The 17,104-nt window shown below is 42.0% G+C and overlaps 1 protein-coding gene across 2 annotated transcripts in view; it reads right to left on the bottom strand.

Moving 5' to 3' along the window:
• Positions 1-1,734: 1,734 nt before the first annotated feature.
• The window catches only part of LOC134571058 (uncharacterized), a 29,730-nt gene continuing 14,360 nt past the window's right edge, over positions 1,735-17,104 (bottom strand). For both annotated transcript variants that reach the window (XM_063429103.1, XM_063429102.1), the window contains exons 4-10: positions 8,313-8,378; positions 6,664-6,723; positions 6,078-6,137; positions 5,733-5,780; positions 5,624-5,655; positions 4,442-4,510; positions 1,735-2,569 (exon numbers count right to left, since the gene is read on the bottom strand). In XM_063429103.1, the coding sequence (XP_063285173.1) occupies positions 2,495-2,569; positions 4,442-4,510; positions 5,624-5,655; positions 5,733-5,780; positions 6,078-6,137; positions 6,664-6,723; positions 8,313-8,378 (410 nt within the window). In that variant the 3' untranslated portion in view covers positions 1,735-2,494. The remainder of the gene's footprint in view (positions 2,570-4,441; positions 4,511-5,623; positions 5,656-5,732; positions 5,781-6,077; positions 6,138-6,663; positions 6,724-8,312; positions 8,379-17,104) is intronic.

The raw sequence follows: 17,104 nt of genomic DNA, 5'->3' as shown, positions 1-17,104 counted from the left end.
GGATTAATATGCATCACTGACACTCTGCTATCATGACCTTGGATGCCAGGAAAGCCTTTGATAGAGTAAATTGGAGATTCCTTGACTTCTCATGGGGAAATACGGCATCCTGGATATATTTGACGATAGAACTATGTTATTATATGCAGACTTTACTACAAAGATCGTAAATCCATTCTTTAAATCAGCCCTTTTCTCAATAAAAAATGGCACTAGACAGGAGTGCCCTTTGGCATCCCTTTTAGACATTCGTACTATAGAACCACTTGCTGTTATGATCAGAGAGAACATTGAAATTAAAGGAGTGAAGGTATTTAGTAGTGAGTTTAAGGTCTCTCTTTTTTCAGACAATGTGCTTCTCACCCTCACAGACCCTTTAACTTCAATTCCAGCTGACCTAAATACTGGAGAGACTGATAGCAAATATTCAAACTATACAATTCACATTAAAAAAAACTCAAATACTGGCTTCTAACCTGGCAGGGTTAACAGATAAACTGGAATCCACCCAAGTAACTGTTGGAGATGTGACCAAGATGGTTGTACGATGTATCACATATGGTGGGAATGTAGTGAGCTACAGACGACAAAAGACCAGCTACTCAATTTAAAAAAAAAAAGTATTTCCTGAAAAAAATATCTCTTCCCACCTTTTCTTATTAAATATAGATTTTCCATCTCAGAAAAAAAAATGTATACTTACACACATATTCTTTGCAGTTAAGATCTGCATATCTCGATCTTGGAAAAAAGCAATTCCTATTCCTTGGTGAGAAAGTCTAGAACAAATTGAGTTTCACTATAAAATGGAACACAACTTTATTTCTAGTTCAGGCACAAGGATTTCCCACACAAAATACACTATCGAGACAGATTGGTATAGCTATCCCCAGACATTGAGTTCCAACATCCTTTTGTTACTCTATATGTTCTTCTTTACTTTTTTTGGTATGTATGTATTCTGTCATATATTACATTCATGATTATTTTAGATTGTGTTAGATATTTACTGTATGTTCTCTTTTCTAATGATACGATACATTTACTTACAATTTTATGGCATATGAATTGATGAACGAAAGATGTAAATGTGAAGATTCTAATTAAAGAAAATAAAGATAAATTATAAATGTTTTAAAATATGTCTTATTACATACATGTCCTTCCATTATATAAAAACAGTGAAATCTGCCATAAATTTAAGACCATACTCATTAAAATTAATATATTCAAAAAAATAATTTAAAGAGAGCGTCCACCATCCCATTTCATAAGGACATTATCTATGTATCTTTTCCAATAAATAAATGGAAAATGAAAAAAATGCATTAAGCTGCATAATTTAATTTTTTTGTTTTTTTACTGAAATGTAACCTGTACAAAAAAATGTTTTGTTTTCTTTGACTATATATTTACATGTTTTATATGTTTAAAATAAATGTTTTGTGAATATTTGTTTTCAAACAGAAAGTGCTTGGCAAACATGTGAAGGAGTTAATTAGATTTAAATACTTGATATAGGCACACTCCTGTCCTGAACTGTAAGTTTCAAATTTAAGTGTTGGACAATTAATTGTCTTTATTTAATGACACAATTTAGGTTCTATGTGAAATTCCGAAGGTATGTTATCTTGAGGTTCCATTATCCAAATTATTGATATGAGATTTGTACCTGCCCTACTTACTCCCCCTCCCCTTGCTGATCATTGATCATATAAACTGAGTTCATTAGTACACTTTCCATATTGCTCCCCACTACATGCAGTGGAAAATGACCTTATAGAAGAGGCTGCTGTGCATTCCCCTCCTAGCCGTTACTACAGTGAAATGATTTAATATTTTGTGCAGAGCACATCTATTATATCCATAAGACTCATATTTCAGGGACACAACATACATTGCAGTTTGGGTTTGCAGGACAGAAAATGTTAGAATTTAAGAAACTCTGATTTAACTCACTTTAGTAATTGTGTAATTAATATATTTCTATTTTATGGGTTTTTCTATAATAATTTGCATTTATCATCACTAAATCAAGATTTTAAAAATCAAGGTAGTTTGAGCATAAACCAACTCTTAACTAATAACCTTTAGCGCCAGATTGTGTGAAAGCACTCAGCAAATTTCCTATTCGCCTGGTCATATTCTAGATCTACACATCTTCAAAGGGGATTTTGACCGGGGAATAATGCAAATCATTAATTTAATCATTGAGGGAAATATATTTTGTTGGAGTTGGCCATAATCCTAGATACCAAGCGACTCCAATAAATGTTTCTCAAATCTGATTTCTGTTTGGGTTTCGCACAAAACATGATCGCCCTTTTAGATGTAATTTGATAATTAGATGTAAATCAAGTGTGAATGAGACACGTAATGTGAATTCATATAAGATATAGGATTTTGCAGAGGGTACTTTGTCCCTGAAGACAAGAGAACTTTCAGATGATCAGTGGATTTAGAATCAGCATCTGGTCTTCCACACACGTCGCCTTCACAGTGTAGCAAGAATTGAAATCAACGTGATCAGCAAAATTAGTCCAACTACTCCAATAATAATAAAGACAGCCTGCAATACATAAAAACATGCTTTGTTGAAAAACAAAAATCATAGTCTTGAGTGTATTATTTCATCCATTGCACAGTCTTGGGTACTCAAACCTGATACATTAATTTATAATCGTACCAGATAGAACCTTGTGTACAAGAAATGTCTGCACCTTATGTCACTATCACCTATCTCTGTAAATCTCATCTACAACAATAAAAGTAATGTTTCAACTACAGCTCTACAGAACTTCTATGTGCCTCCAAACAACACGCCACCAGGGCCTCGATTCAATATTTTTTTTTATAATCTTCTTATTTGATTTAATATTTATGGAAACACATTTCAAATTATGTAATAGTTGGAAAAATATTTTAATATTTGGATATTTTTTAGATATTAATATATTATTTATATATGATATATGATTAGATATTTTAATATTTGGATATTTTTCAGACATTGATATATTATTTATATATGATATATGATTAGATATTTTAATATGTTGAATAAATAAAGTTAATTGAAAATATTAAATAATTTGAAAAGTTTATCCAAACATAATAAATCAATGTCAATATCACAGTTGACTTAATATTTTTGAATACGCTTTTCAAATGATTCCAATGTGTTAGAAAAACGTTCCAAATGATTTAGCTACAAAAATCCCAACACGCTGTAACACGCTGTAATGGCGACTTCTATAGATAAATAATTTGAAAGGTTTTCTAGCAGTTAAATCAACAAGAATTCCAGTATCCTTTAGACACAGGCCAACTCCCTCCCCATTCCAGTGTCAGAGAGAGAGAGATAAAATAAACAGATAGCGTTAACTCCATTTATTAAATGAATATTTTGTGTGATGGTTGGAATCTCCACCCACTAACAGCACACAGGCCGATACACCACGTTTGATGCGTGCGTTTGGCTGGCTGTTATCGACAAATGCCAAATTACATACAGATGTGATGATGGAAGTACGTTGTGATGTCACCATTAATTAATTTCATTAATGCGCACATCGAGGCATGTGTCACTATACAAACACCATGTGCTTATATAGTCTCTGGTCTCTCCAAACCTCTTTCTTAAAGTGACCATAGTATATGATTCATGTTCACAATTAGTAACATTTCTTATCCGGCAAATAGCAAGTTGTAGATTGCACACTTATCTTTACATTTTAAAATCACAAAAGACATTATTTGTTGTACAAGATCAAACATATAGTAGCAAGCAAATTGCGTCAGACCCATTGTCACAATGTCTTTGTATCGCAGGAAGAGGAAGTGGCGAGGAATTTGATGGGTTTTTTTTCCGCAATTAGTGATGTATCAGACTTTATATACTGTTGGCCAGATTATAGCACCAGGTCTGATTACAGAGACTGCGCCAGGTCCAAACTGGATCTATATCCATATTAATCAGGGGTTTTTTTAGATAGAAAGTTCTAGATGTGCCCTGTATTGTTTTTCTTTCTCTTTCATTATGTTAGTTGAGGGAGAACTATCGCAAGATCAGTCCATTAAATATAATAAAGTGAATCTTGTTTACTTTGCTTAATGGCATTGGCGTACCGTGGATCATTTAATATAATAAAACCAGAAAACAAAAATTGGAACTGCTTTCAATCCAAAAATAAAGCCGGGGTGCAACTAAAACCAGGGGCCAGCACCAAGGCCCAAGAAGGAGCTTGTAGGCATTGAAGAAAGATAAAGGTCCAGGCACTCCAAGGCTTAGATGGGCATTTTATTGAACTTCAGTGACCAGCAGCAACGTTTCGACCCTAGGGTCTTTTTCTAAGTCTTGGGGTGCCTGGACCTTTCTCTTTCTTCATTGACTACCTGTAATATAACAAGGACTATGAGTTCTGATATCATTTCCACGCACCTTGTTAGAAAGCCTCCTGTGTTTTCTAGGGGTGTGATTTGGGTTCTCAGCATCATCTGAACTTCGCTTCTACAAGAGAAAAAAAAGTAATTTTAGTAAAAGTATTTGTCTCACTTTAAGTAGCATCTGTTTTAGATCTTATAATTGTAAAGAATTTTAAGTAATTTCAGGGTTTGTGAACTAAAACTATTATTTTTCTATTTCAATTCTTTATAAATGAATGCTGTCATTGACATTCCATCTGAAAGAAAGTCTTCGATATAAACGCCTGGTTACATTAGAGTCTGACATCCATTTCTAATCAGTTATGGTGGCGTAGAAAACTCACAAGCGATTTAAGAGAAACATTTATATAGCGATGGCAAATGATGTTTATTACATACACTAAGCAAATTATGCTCAGACGTTGGAAACATTTACCCCAGAAATCCAACACTTGCTTTGTCACTAGTTCTACTGGCTAGCCGCTACTTGTTTTTAGCAAGTAAAAGCTGATAAGTATCTCCCAAATTCACAAGAAGTGACAGGGAATGACCAGCATTCACTGACAATTCCCATTAATATTTACGGGACGAACTTAGTGACTGGTTCCAACCCGGATGCTATTGTTACCAGCTGTTGCTAAGACTCCATATTGTGTGTAAATGCTCACTGTTAGCAAAGGAGCTACGGCAGATTGTCAGAATTCCTTTGATGAACATCGTCCTAACCTGGCATATCTGCTGTCACTGCTACCTGGACGGCTTTACACAAGGAAAATACTACACTGAAGCTATAGGTTTACTCTACTCAGACGAGCAAATGTTGTGCATCACATGATATATAAGCCTAAAGCTTTGTCTTGATTACGCAGATTTTTATATGCAGTAACAAGTCGAATGAAATTCTGAAAAATAAAATGGATAAAAAACCTAAATATATATATGATATTTTCCACAATAATTTTCTGATGAGATTCGTAAAAATACCTGTTCAAAAAAGTTCTGGAGTGAGCCTACAATTGGTGATATTACAATCAGAATGCTATTTTGTTTAGTTCAGTATATTAGAGAGTTTATATTTACTACAAAGCAGAGAACTAGATTGTCAGATTATTTTTATCAATGACGGAAACCATTTAATTCCCCTTGAAGTCCGTGAAGGATTCCAGCAGGAAGGACGAGCTAGATTAAAGTTCCTTACCAGATTCTGGCGTTCTTTCGTGTCATCTGAAACTAAATAAGATATGTTTTAAGGCAGAATATTAATTTTCGGATGATTTTATAAATATCTCACACCGTCAAACACTTACCATAAGCCTGTGCACCAGATGATGGCGGGAGAAGATGGGCTCCAATTCCTGGATCGGAAATTGTGAGAAAGAAACCAGATAATTCAGGAAGAGATTTAAATTACGTTCATAATATGAGTTATTACTATTGCTAATATCAGGTTAATACTAATGTTATGGAAATACATTCTTATTCGGAAAAAACTATTAAAAAAAAAAAATTTAATGTAAATCGCAATATTAGGTTTAATTTTATCTACTGCTACCATAAATTTAAATTGTTCTAATTTAATGTTGAAGTATGAAAGAAATACAGGAAAAATGACTTAATGATTGATGTGATTGTGTTTTCCTCCACAGCCTTACCTGAATTATAGTTGGAAGACGGTGCTGTGATTTGGGAATTATTATCGGTAAAGTCTTTGGCTGTAATTGTAAGAGGCAAGGATTAGCAAACACAGTCAAATATCCACACATATCCCGTCCACGTTTATACCATGAAGCTGGTATCACAAAGACTTGATCAATAACTATTATATGCGTCGTCTTTGACTGTCTGTTTGGTCAATAAACAATTATTCCCCAGGAACGTATGAAAACGTATGAATAGGCCTAAAAGTAGGACGATCACCATAGGAACCAGTGATACCAGCAGGCACATTCCACTGGTGACTCCTAACCTTCTTTACATTTTTGCAACACTTTTTCAAACAGACACTTTGATACATTTCTTCCCTCGTCTCCTAACTAAATATCTTTGTTTTTTTTTTTTGTACAACAAATTCAAGTCCTGGCCTCTAGGACTTCAGCCCCTTGGCCCCGTAACAATATATATATTACAGTTGTTTCAGCCAGCATTATTAATGTGATAACTCTGCATCCTGAAAGAACGTATCCATCAATGTGGCTAAGGTAGATACTTTAAACCTCAGTATTTCAGGCCCATTCTCACCTCTTTGAGAGTCAAACATCGATTCAGTGAATTGGGAGTCAGTGTCAGAATAGCGTCTTCCTACAATAATGAAGAATAATGACAATTGTTGTTTTCCGGTGTTCGCATGCAAGAAGCATGTTTACAAATCTCACAATTAGAAGCAGGTAGCTGGAATGAAATCTGTTTGCCAAGTCTGTTTCAATATGACAAGCACTGTGATATTACTCTCCTAGGGAGAGCCAGAGGCACGAAGTACCCGGCACATAGTCACACACAGTTACAGGTAAATAGTCAAACACACAGTTTAAGGCAGTCACACACACAGGTACAAGCAGACACCGTTACAGACAGTCTTACAGGTACCGTCAGACAGCGACACACGGTTACAGACAGTCTCTCACACACACAGTTACAGACAGTCTCTCTCTCTCTCTCTCTCTCACACACACACACACAATTACAGACAATCTCACACACACACACACACACACACACACACAGACACACAGGTACCTGCTTCCATTATGGGCTGCCTGGGGGGAGCAGAGGCACTGTAGTCCCTGGTGTATAGGTGTCTGAGGAGCAGGGACTCCTACCTGCTTCCCCCAACAGTGTCCATAAGCCATCAGGCAGTGGGTTTGGTTGTGTGTAGCTCCACCCCTGCTGCTCATATATCTCCACCCCCTCATCGAATTTAACACCGCCTCCTGTCTTATCGGACAGTCCTGGCTGGAGGATAATGAAATCCTCAAGCTGCAGCTAGGCTACGGCCTACATTATAGGAGAGTTCTGTTTACTCCCTCACACCTCTCAACCAGGGAGGTTGGCCATATGGCACCCCCTGCTGCCATGGCACACTGTGTCACTGCACAGCTTGCACACCCCTAAGGCCGGCCCTGAACACATGTTCCAATAAATGTGCTAACGCTATTGGAGTGCCTGGACCTCTTCTCTATTATCAATATTTCTGTGTGTTGGGATTGTACTGGCCCATGGTCTGGTTTAGCACCCTTAGTTTATGTGGATTGAATGCGATTCCTGTCTGATATGTTATGAAATCCAGTGAATCACAATGCAGGAGAGAAGCCTGGGACCACTAGGGTAGTATAAATGTTTCTGAAGCTCTCCATGTTTTGGCTAGCTGACATCTGCTAGATAAATAGTAACTAACGTAGGATAATGCTGATTGTGGGTGCATTAGAACCCCTAATCCTATAAAAACTAAAGTCCAGGTAAATGGTCACTTCAGTCCCCCTGCCTGAACCAGCTCATAACCATGTCTTTAGCCAAAATCTCCATGCACTAAGCTAAGGCCAGTGGTGGAGGGAGGTTGGCCAATGAGTTGGATTTAGCTCAGTAGTGGTAACGGAGGTTCCTTGCAGAAGCTTTTGGCTGTAGAAGAAGAGTTGACTGGTGGCCAAGTTTTTAAGCTGTTCTCGGAAGGCGTGAATATTTACCCTGGGAGGACACCGAGGTACAGCGGGCTGTGGTTATTATTGTGCTCGCAGTGTTCCTTTAATAAATCACCATCTCTTCATTTATAATAAAACCTCATTTAATGAAATACATTTTACAGTTACATCATGTATTTTTAACCTCAGTAGTGTAGTATGTGAATCATGAATGTTTGGTTAAGGTTCAGATTAACTGAATTCACTGCGTCCTACCTGGACTCCTGTAGGAAGATGACCTGCTGTAAGAATCCTTATCATTGACTGTATGAGGAGAGGCCTCTGCAAATGTAAGAGGTGAGAATTAGTGAAAATTGACAGATTTTGATACAAACACATTCCCACATTGATACCAAGATGCAGATATCACATTTAATCTATTCCCACCTAACAAGGAGTGTTACAGTCAACAATACCCTGAATGTCACGACTAGCCGGTTTGACTATAACTACTTTGGTTGAGCGTTATTTGTTATGACTTTGCGGTAAGATTTGTAGGAAGCTCAGGTTACTGACAATCACTCACAATCCCGATTTAACCAGTTTGATTTATATTTTTCTATTACAACTAGTGATTATACATTTTTCGTTTAGGTAATAAACTCTCCAGTTTGACAAGGTGAGTGGAATTCACATTGCTACTTCCAGCTGCGGCAATAAAAGGGGTACGATTGAGATAGTCAATAAGTCAAATAAAAATGATGCTATTTTTTTAGCAATAACATATGTCTCTCTACTTAAAAGAAAGCTCTGATTTCTCTGGCCCATACCAGGAGGTGAAACATAAAAAAACTAATAAATAGAAACAATTAGGAAGCTATAGTATAGCACAAAAGTATATATATATACATAAAGTCCCAAGAGGAGCAACAAAAATATATGACCAGAAAAAGAAATCTAAGCAAAGAGGAGGGAGAGCAGGAGGAAGATTACAAAAGAGAAAGATTGAAAAGACCATAAGCCCTCCAGATGAAAAGTCACTAGGTATTTTTAATTTGTCCCAAATAGTTTTATCCTCTACACATATCTCCGTTTGAAACAAAGGTCTTAAATTCGCACCCACTAACCCTTTTCAGCCCTTCCAAGCATTTTTAGATGTAAATACATTTGTCAGAAAAGCCACTCTTAGACAAATCCATAACCACAGCTGCAACACCCACCCACATCATTCACTATCTACGACAAAGTCAAGAATAGTAACCACTCATTTAAAAAAAAAACATCTAACTTTTACCCAGCAAGTTTCAAATCTGGCCCCCTGGTGTTTGAAAAACTAATTCATAAAGACCTCGAGAACATTAAAATTCACAAATATCAACAGCATAACCCCACCCGCAATGAACAATCAGCCCTCAAAGAACTTCAAAAAGATGAAAGCATAATCATTAAACCAGCAAATAAGGGTGGAGGTCTAGTTATGCTCTCCAAAACTATTAGAAGAAGCTTTGAGACAACTCAATGACCCCAATGTCTTCGAGAAACTACCCCAGGATCCCACTGTCACAATAAAAAATGCTATAGATATATATATATTTTTAAAGGCCTTGAATCACACTGTAACGGATCGCCTGGCACCCCGACTGGGTACCTCCATTGATGGATACTCCTAGTGCTTTCTGAGGGCTCCAAGCACTGCACTAGACACCATAACGACAAAGTCCAGTGATTTAATATGATAAGCTGTGGGATATTATTGTAGAGCAAGCGTCAGTGTTGACGTTATAGTGGTCACGGCTGCAGAGTTGACCTTTAGGGAAATGTTCTGGGATGTGGACTGCTATAGAGTCATTTGATTCCAGTGGCGAAGGGAGATTCGGACAGAATATTCTGCATTCTAACAATGATGTGGATCCTGCAAATGTTTCTCCATGACAGATTAAAGTGATAATTAAATTTTAATAGATAAGAATTAGGACACAAGAACATTCAAGAGGCGTCTTATTATGTGTGAATCATGTAAGTTAGCCTCTCCCACTAAGATTCTCCATGTTGTCCCTGGGTGCCCTGTACTTACAGTAACATTCGAGATGTCTCTGATTAAGTGCTATGTGTGAATCATGTAAGAGAGCCTCTCCCACTACGATTCGTTGTCCCTGAATGTCCTGTACTTCCAGTAACATTCGAGATGCCTCTGATTAAGTGCTATGTGTGAACCATGTAAGAGAGCCTCTCCCACTATGATTCTCCATGTTGTCCCTGGGTGCCCTGTACTTCCAGTAACATTCGAGATGCCTCTGATTAAGTGCTATGTGTGAACCATGTAAGAGAGCCTCTCCCACTATGATTCTCCATGTTGTCCCTGAATGTCCTGTACTTCCAGTAACATTCACAAGGTCTCTTATTTATCCCGGGTGGTACATGTGAGCAAAACCATTGTGTTTTCTCTTTGAAGTTTATTTACTAAACTCTGACTTGTAGTGAATTGAAATCTAAATAATAAAATGTAAAATAGCCGAGCGTGAGTTTACCTGAGTTGGAGAAATTAGCCAATCCAGCTATTGTTGTTACATTTTGTCATCCAGATTTCAAGCATAAACAATCATTCCTGTGAAGGAATGACTCTATTATCCGGTATTTCTGCATATTTCGTGCTGTTTCTGTTTATTTTCATTGGGCAGATGGGACTGCCGAACAAAGTCCACCCCTGGCTCACTTAACTTCAAAGCCAGCATCACTTTCACCCTCTATGTGTGCGGTCAGCGTTCGTACTGCCGAACGCCACGTGGCAGTGAAAACCGTGGCCATCTTTTTTTCGTCAAACAAAGGCAGCGGGACTTGGTCGTCGAGTGTCTGGAACTAAAATCGGACACTCGACTTCCCGAACACCGGTCTCAATCATACGAACGCTGGAACTATTGATACCGATTAGCTAGAAGAGCGCTATTCGGTACAAATGTGCACACGAATGAGGGGAACAATCGCTGCTAGGAGCCAGGGGAATTCATTCGGTACTTTTATTTGTTTTCTCCCTTTTTCTAAAGTGACCGGCAAAACCACACGAACCTCTGGAACTATTTTGGGCAGCCCACCCACAGTGAACCGGTCACAAAGGACTTCCATGGTTTTTGCGAAACCCCTGAACCGATCTGGGTGAAATTTGGATATGTTGGTCACCCAGATCGGGGCTATCGGGGGACATAGGATTTGTGGGGATACCCCATGTAAAAAGGGGTGTTCCAGAAATTGGGGAAAGCAGTGCTTTTTCAGCCTGGAGATAATTAGGTTGTTACTGTATCAGACCTGATTATCTCCAGGACTAGGGGAGGGAACTATCTGTTTGTGTTGGGTGTGTTTTATATTTTTAACGTACAGGATTGGATAAATGTTACTCCTCCCTGTGGGTTGTCCCCTTGCATGGGGACCTGCATAAAAAGCCATGTATGTGAATAAAAATTAGTTCTACTTGTATCCTGATCCTGGACTCTGACTGTTATTTGGAATTCGTATGCTTTACCAAGGGAATTATCTTGTGAAGCTGTTTGTATGTCGTATGGATTTTGTGGCCTGTAACTATCGAACAGAGGTCTCTCTACACTAGATTCAGACCGTTCGGGAGGAAACTACCGAAAGAGCGTTGGCTAGACTTGGTTTCCTTACAACTGGTGGCAAGCGGAGGGATTCGAATACCGAATGGACATTTCAAACCAAGCAAGGGAATGAATGGCTCAGCAGTACCAGCTACTTAAAAGAACCACACTAAAGGACTTACTGGAAGCTCGGGGCAGAGTGGAAAGTAACAAGACAAAAGCCACGTTAATTGCAGAATTAATACAGAGCGATAATACCAGTAATACAGAGATGGATCAAGAGGAAGAAACCGTGATGCAACAGGACATCCGATGGATGATCAGCCTACTGGGGCCCAATCCGACTTCAGAGGTGGTTCTGCAGGTCATGGCACAAGCCAGACAATCGCAAAAAGAGCGAGAAGACCGGGACAGACCGTCACAGGGAGATTTACTACACTCCCCGGGAAGTACTGGCGAACTACCAAAGAAGGTGAATTATGCAGCTTTTAAATCGTTTAATGACAGTGAGATGGAAATTGACAGTTACTTACAAGACTTTGAACGGCAATGTGCACTGGAGAGATTAGACTCCACAAAATGGGCTGCAGTCATTAGCAGCAAACTGTCAGGTAGAGCAGCTGAGGAGTAGTACCTACTGTACCTACTGAGGGGGACATACATAATTAATAATACAGAGCAGTACCTGAGGGGGACATACATAATTACGAAAAGGTAAAGGACATTTTGTTGGCCAGATATACTGTAATTCCGGAGGCATACCGGAAAAAGTTTAGAGATCTAAGGAAGACGGGAAGAGATTCCCACACAGAATGGGCTTTTCGGCTACACAGGGCGGCCCGTAATTGGATGAAGGGCTGCCAAGCAACCACGCTGGAGGATGCGTTGCAACTAATGTTATTGGAGCAATTTTTTAATCACACTGCAGAGGACATAAAGGACTGGGTTAAGGATAGAAAACCAAAAACTGTGGAGGAACCCGCCAGGTTAGCGGACGAGTATCAGGACAACAGGAGGAAGGAGCAAGGGGTGAGCAGACCACCTTTTAAGCCTAATTACACGGCTCCAACCAACCCTACTCCTCCTAGACCCTCCATGAGTAACCCCTCACCGAACCCAGCAAGCACATCTCGACCCCCTGCAGTGTGCCATTATTGCAAGCAACCAGGACATTACAAGAATCAGTGCCCTCGCTTAAACCGGGGAAGCTGGGAAAGGCAAACCCCACAGCAACCCAGGGCGGCTGCTCATTGTGTGCAACAAGAAAGCACAAACTCTGTCCCTAACCAAGAGGAACAGTGGAGTGTGCTACACGAGGTCAACCCAGTGCAAGCTGGGGGTGACAACCGGGACCACCACCGCCAGTGGATTACGGTAGATGGCGTGGGGGCCCGGGCGCTGAGAGACTCTGGGGCTACTTTGACTGTGGTGCAACCTCACACAATCAGGGCGCAAGCTCGCACCGGACGCACAGTCGCTGTGAGGGTGGCTGGGGGCGCGATCCACAAACTGCCCACCGCTAATATCCTTGTTGATTGGGGTTCGGGGTCCAAACAGCTGTAGGTTGGGATTATGCAAGAACTACCCGCCGAGGTTTTGTTGGGGAATGATGTGGGATGCTTAACCTCTCAACTAGCCCGAGACACCCCTGCCGAGGCATACCCGGTTACCACCCGAGCTCAAGCCAGACTGGAAGCACCGCTGCACTCTGAGGAAAACCAGGTAAGAGTCGAAATACCTCCCTTACCCGATCCCCCCTTTCCCTTTTGGGATACCCCCCAGGGGTTTGAACAAGAGCACCGTACCGACCCCACATTAGAGGGATATAGGAAGGCAGTGGCCGTTACCCCAGGGAACAACACGCACGAAAAGTTTGAATGGTACAAGGGGTTGCTGTATAGAGTGACAGGGGGGGTGGGACAGGGGGCCACCCAGGTCATCAAAAGACAGTTAATTGTACCCCGTAAATTCCGGGCTGAGTTGTTAAAACTCAGTCATGACATTCCCCTAGCAGGACATCTAGGGGTCAAAAAGACAAGGGACAGGTTAACCCAAACATTCTTCTGGCCCAGGGTCACCCAGGACCTCAAGTATTATTGCAGGACGTGCGACGTCTGTCAAAGGGTAGGGAAAAGGGGAGACCTTCGGAAGGCCAAACTTCACCCATTGCCCATTATAGAACAGCCCTTTCACCGAGTAGCGGTGGATTTAATAGGACCCCTCAGCCGACCCAGCCAGTCGGGCAAAAAGTTCATACTAACGGTAGTCGACTACGCCACTAGATACCCGGAGGCATTCGCCCTCACCAACATAGAGGCAGAGACCGTGGCAGAGGCCCTTGTTCAGATATTCACCCGGGTAGGTTTCCCACAGGAGATCCTATCCGATCGGGGAACTCAGTTCACGGCTACCCTGACACAACAATTGTGGCAGAGCTGTGGAGTGAAACCCCTGTTCAGCGCCCTGTATCATCCCCAGACTAATGGGCTCTGTGAACGTTTCAATGGCACTCTAAAACAGATGCTAAAAACCTTTACAGAGTCCCACAAGAACTGGGAAAAATTCCTTCCCCACCTTCTGTTTGCCTACCGTGAGGTGCCCCAGGCCTCCACTGGGTTTTCCCCCTTCGAACTCCTGTTCGGTAGAAAAGTTCGGGGCCCACTGGAGCTCGTACGGGAACACTGGGAGGGCAATACAGATGAGGGGGGAGTCCCTATCGTCCAGTATGTTCTGGAGTTCTGGGACCATCTGCGGGCTCTCGCCGAATCTGTTCGGGAGAACTTGCAGACGGCCCAGGAGGACCAGAGGAAATGGTACGATAGGGGAGCCCAAGATAGAGTACTGGATATAGGGCAGAAGGTCTTAGCTTTGAGACCAGTTAAAAAGGATAAGCTGCAAGCGGCCTGGCAGGGACCATTTAAAGTAGTAGAACGGGTTAGCGAGACTACCTACATCGTGAGCAAATGTTCAGATGAAAGGCTGACCAAAGCCTTCCATGTGAACATGCTCAAACCATATTTTGAGAGAACAGAGGATGTGGGCGCCGTGTGTGCCCCCGCCACGGAAGATAGTGAAGGGCTACCCCTCCCTAATTTACTAGACACCACCCCCTGTACTATTGACCAAGTAGGCTTGGGCCAAAATTTAAACCCTATAGAGAAGGGTGAGGCCACTCAACTGCTGCAGGGATACCGAGAGATGTTTTCAGCCACCCCAGGCTATACCTCCGCTGCAGTACACCGCGTGGAAACCCAGGGAGAGACGCCGCTACGGCAACAACCATATCGGATCCCGGAGGCAGTGCGTGAGAGTATGCTCACCGAGTTAAGGGATATGTTACAGCTAGGGGTAATAGAACCCTCTCAAAGTCCTTGGGCCTCCCCGGTAGTACTAGTACCGAAGCGCGACGGCACCACGCGCTTCTGTGTAGACTATTGGAGGCTTAATGATCGTACTATAACAGACGCCTACCCCATGATGCCCAGAATAGATGAGCTACTAGACCGTATGGCGGGGGGGAACTACTTGACTACCCTGGACCTGTGCAAAGGTTATTGGCAGATCCCCTTGGAGCCTGCGGCCATTCCCAAGTCGGCATTCGTCACCCCATTTGGGCTATACCAATTCAAGGTTATGCCCTTTGGGATGAAGAATGCCCCGGCTACGTTTCAGAGGATGGCCGATAGGCTCCTGGAGGGGTTTCAGGACTTTGCATGTGCGTATCCATGGGCGTAGGAACCCCAAAAAATCTGGGGGGGATAGCATTTTTACTCGCCGGGTATATTCTTATTCCGTAAACTAGGAGTTGTTTATCCCATTGTACAGCGCTACGGAATTTGCAGTCGCTATATAAATGATTAAATAATAACATTAAAGGGTCACTACAAGGAAGGGGTTTTACTTACCTGGATACAGCGCCGGGATCCTCCTGATTAGAACCACCCCTACCCTTCCCATGAATATTAGAACCACCCCTACCCCTGCCATGCACAAAAGAACCCCACCTACCCCTTCCGCGCATATTAACCCCCTACCCCTTCCATGCATATTAGTACCCCCTAACCACTTCCATGCATATTAGTACCCCCTTACCCCTTCCATGCATATTAGAACCCACCCTACCTCTTCCATTCATATTAGTACTCCCCTAACCCCTTCCAATAATTTTTCTACCTCCCCCCTCCTCCCATCCATATTAGTAGCCCCCCTAAACCCTTCCAATTATTTTTCTACCTACCCCTCTCCCCCTATCCTTATTAGTAGCCCCCCTAACCCTTTCCAATTATTTTTCTGCCATGTTAACTAACGCCAGTGCTGGAGTGCCGCCGTGTTTACATTAAAAGGCCTGCAGGGACAGGCTATAGACACCAGAACCACTACATTAAGCTGCAGTGCTTCTGGGGACTATATTGTTTCTTTAATGTGAGGTAAATTAGAGATTAGTGCCACAAATAATATGCTAGATTGCCTACTTACAACCAGATGGGGATGATGATGGGCTCTAGCTGCAGTCTGGCTCCACTGGTCTGGTGTAGAACAGGCTCTCTGGAGGCTGTTTGTAACTGTGGTCCCAAAAATCAATGTTCTGTGAGAACGGGAAGCAGCTCCATTTTTTGGGGGCCCTTTACACAGCTCAAGGTCTGGGTCCCAGGGTCCACCTTCACGTTCCACCAATGAGTTTGTTCACAGGGGGTGGAGTGTGTAGGGGATGTCCTGATATGTGTGTAAGGAATGCATTGTGTGAATCTGTGTTTGTATGTGTAAGGGCTGCAAGATGTGATTCTGTGTATGTACGGGATGCAGTGTGTGCGTCTGTAAGGGGTGCATTGAGAGTGTGTACGGGGTGCATTGAGTGTGTGTAAGGAAGGCATTGTGTGTTTCTGTGTGTGTACGGATTGCATGATTGTGTGTGTGTGCACGGGGTGCATGATTGTGTGTGTGTGCACAGGGTGCATTGAGTGTGTGTAAGGATGAATTGTGTGTTTCTGTGTGTGTGAGGGTGGCATGATTGTGTGTGTGTGATGGATGTCAATCTCTCTCCCTCGTCACTCTCTTTCTCCCCCTCCCTCCCTTGTCACTCACTCTCCCCCTCCCTTGTCACTCTTTCCCCCCCCTCCCTCCCTTGTCACTCACTCTCCCCCTCCCTTGTCACTCTTTCCCCCCCTCCCCCCCTCCCTGTTTCTTTCCCCCTCCCTCCCTGTTTCTTTCCCCCCTCCCTCCCTGTTTCTTTCTCCCTCCCCTCCCTGTTTCTACCCCCCTCCCTGTTTCTTTATCCCCCCCTCCCTCCCTGTTTTTTTATCCCCCCTCCCTCCCCGTTTCTTTATCCCCCCTCCCTCCCTGTTTCTTTATCCCCCCTCCCTCCCTGTTTCTTTATCCCATCCCCCTCCCTGTTTATTTATCCCCCCTCCCTCCCTGTTTCTTTATCCCCCCTCCCTGTTTCTTTATCCCCTCCCCCTCCCTCCCTGTTTCTTTATCCCCTCC

The sequence above is a fragment of the Pelobates fuscus genome, chromosome 8, assembly GCF_036172605.1.
Source record: "Pelobates fuscus isolate aPelFus1 chromosome 8, aPelFus1.pri, whole genome shotgun sequence".
Classification (NCBI taxonomy): Eukaryota; Metazoa; Chordata; class Amphibia; order Anura; family Pelobatidae; genus Pelobates; species Pelobates fuscus.
The sequence above is the reverse complement of the archived record's forward strand: the minus strand, read 5'-3'. Positions and strand labels throughout refer to the sequence as shown.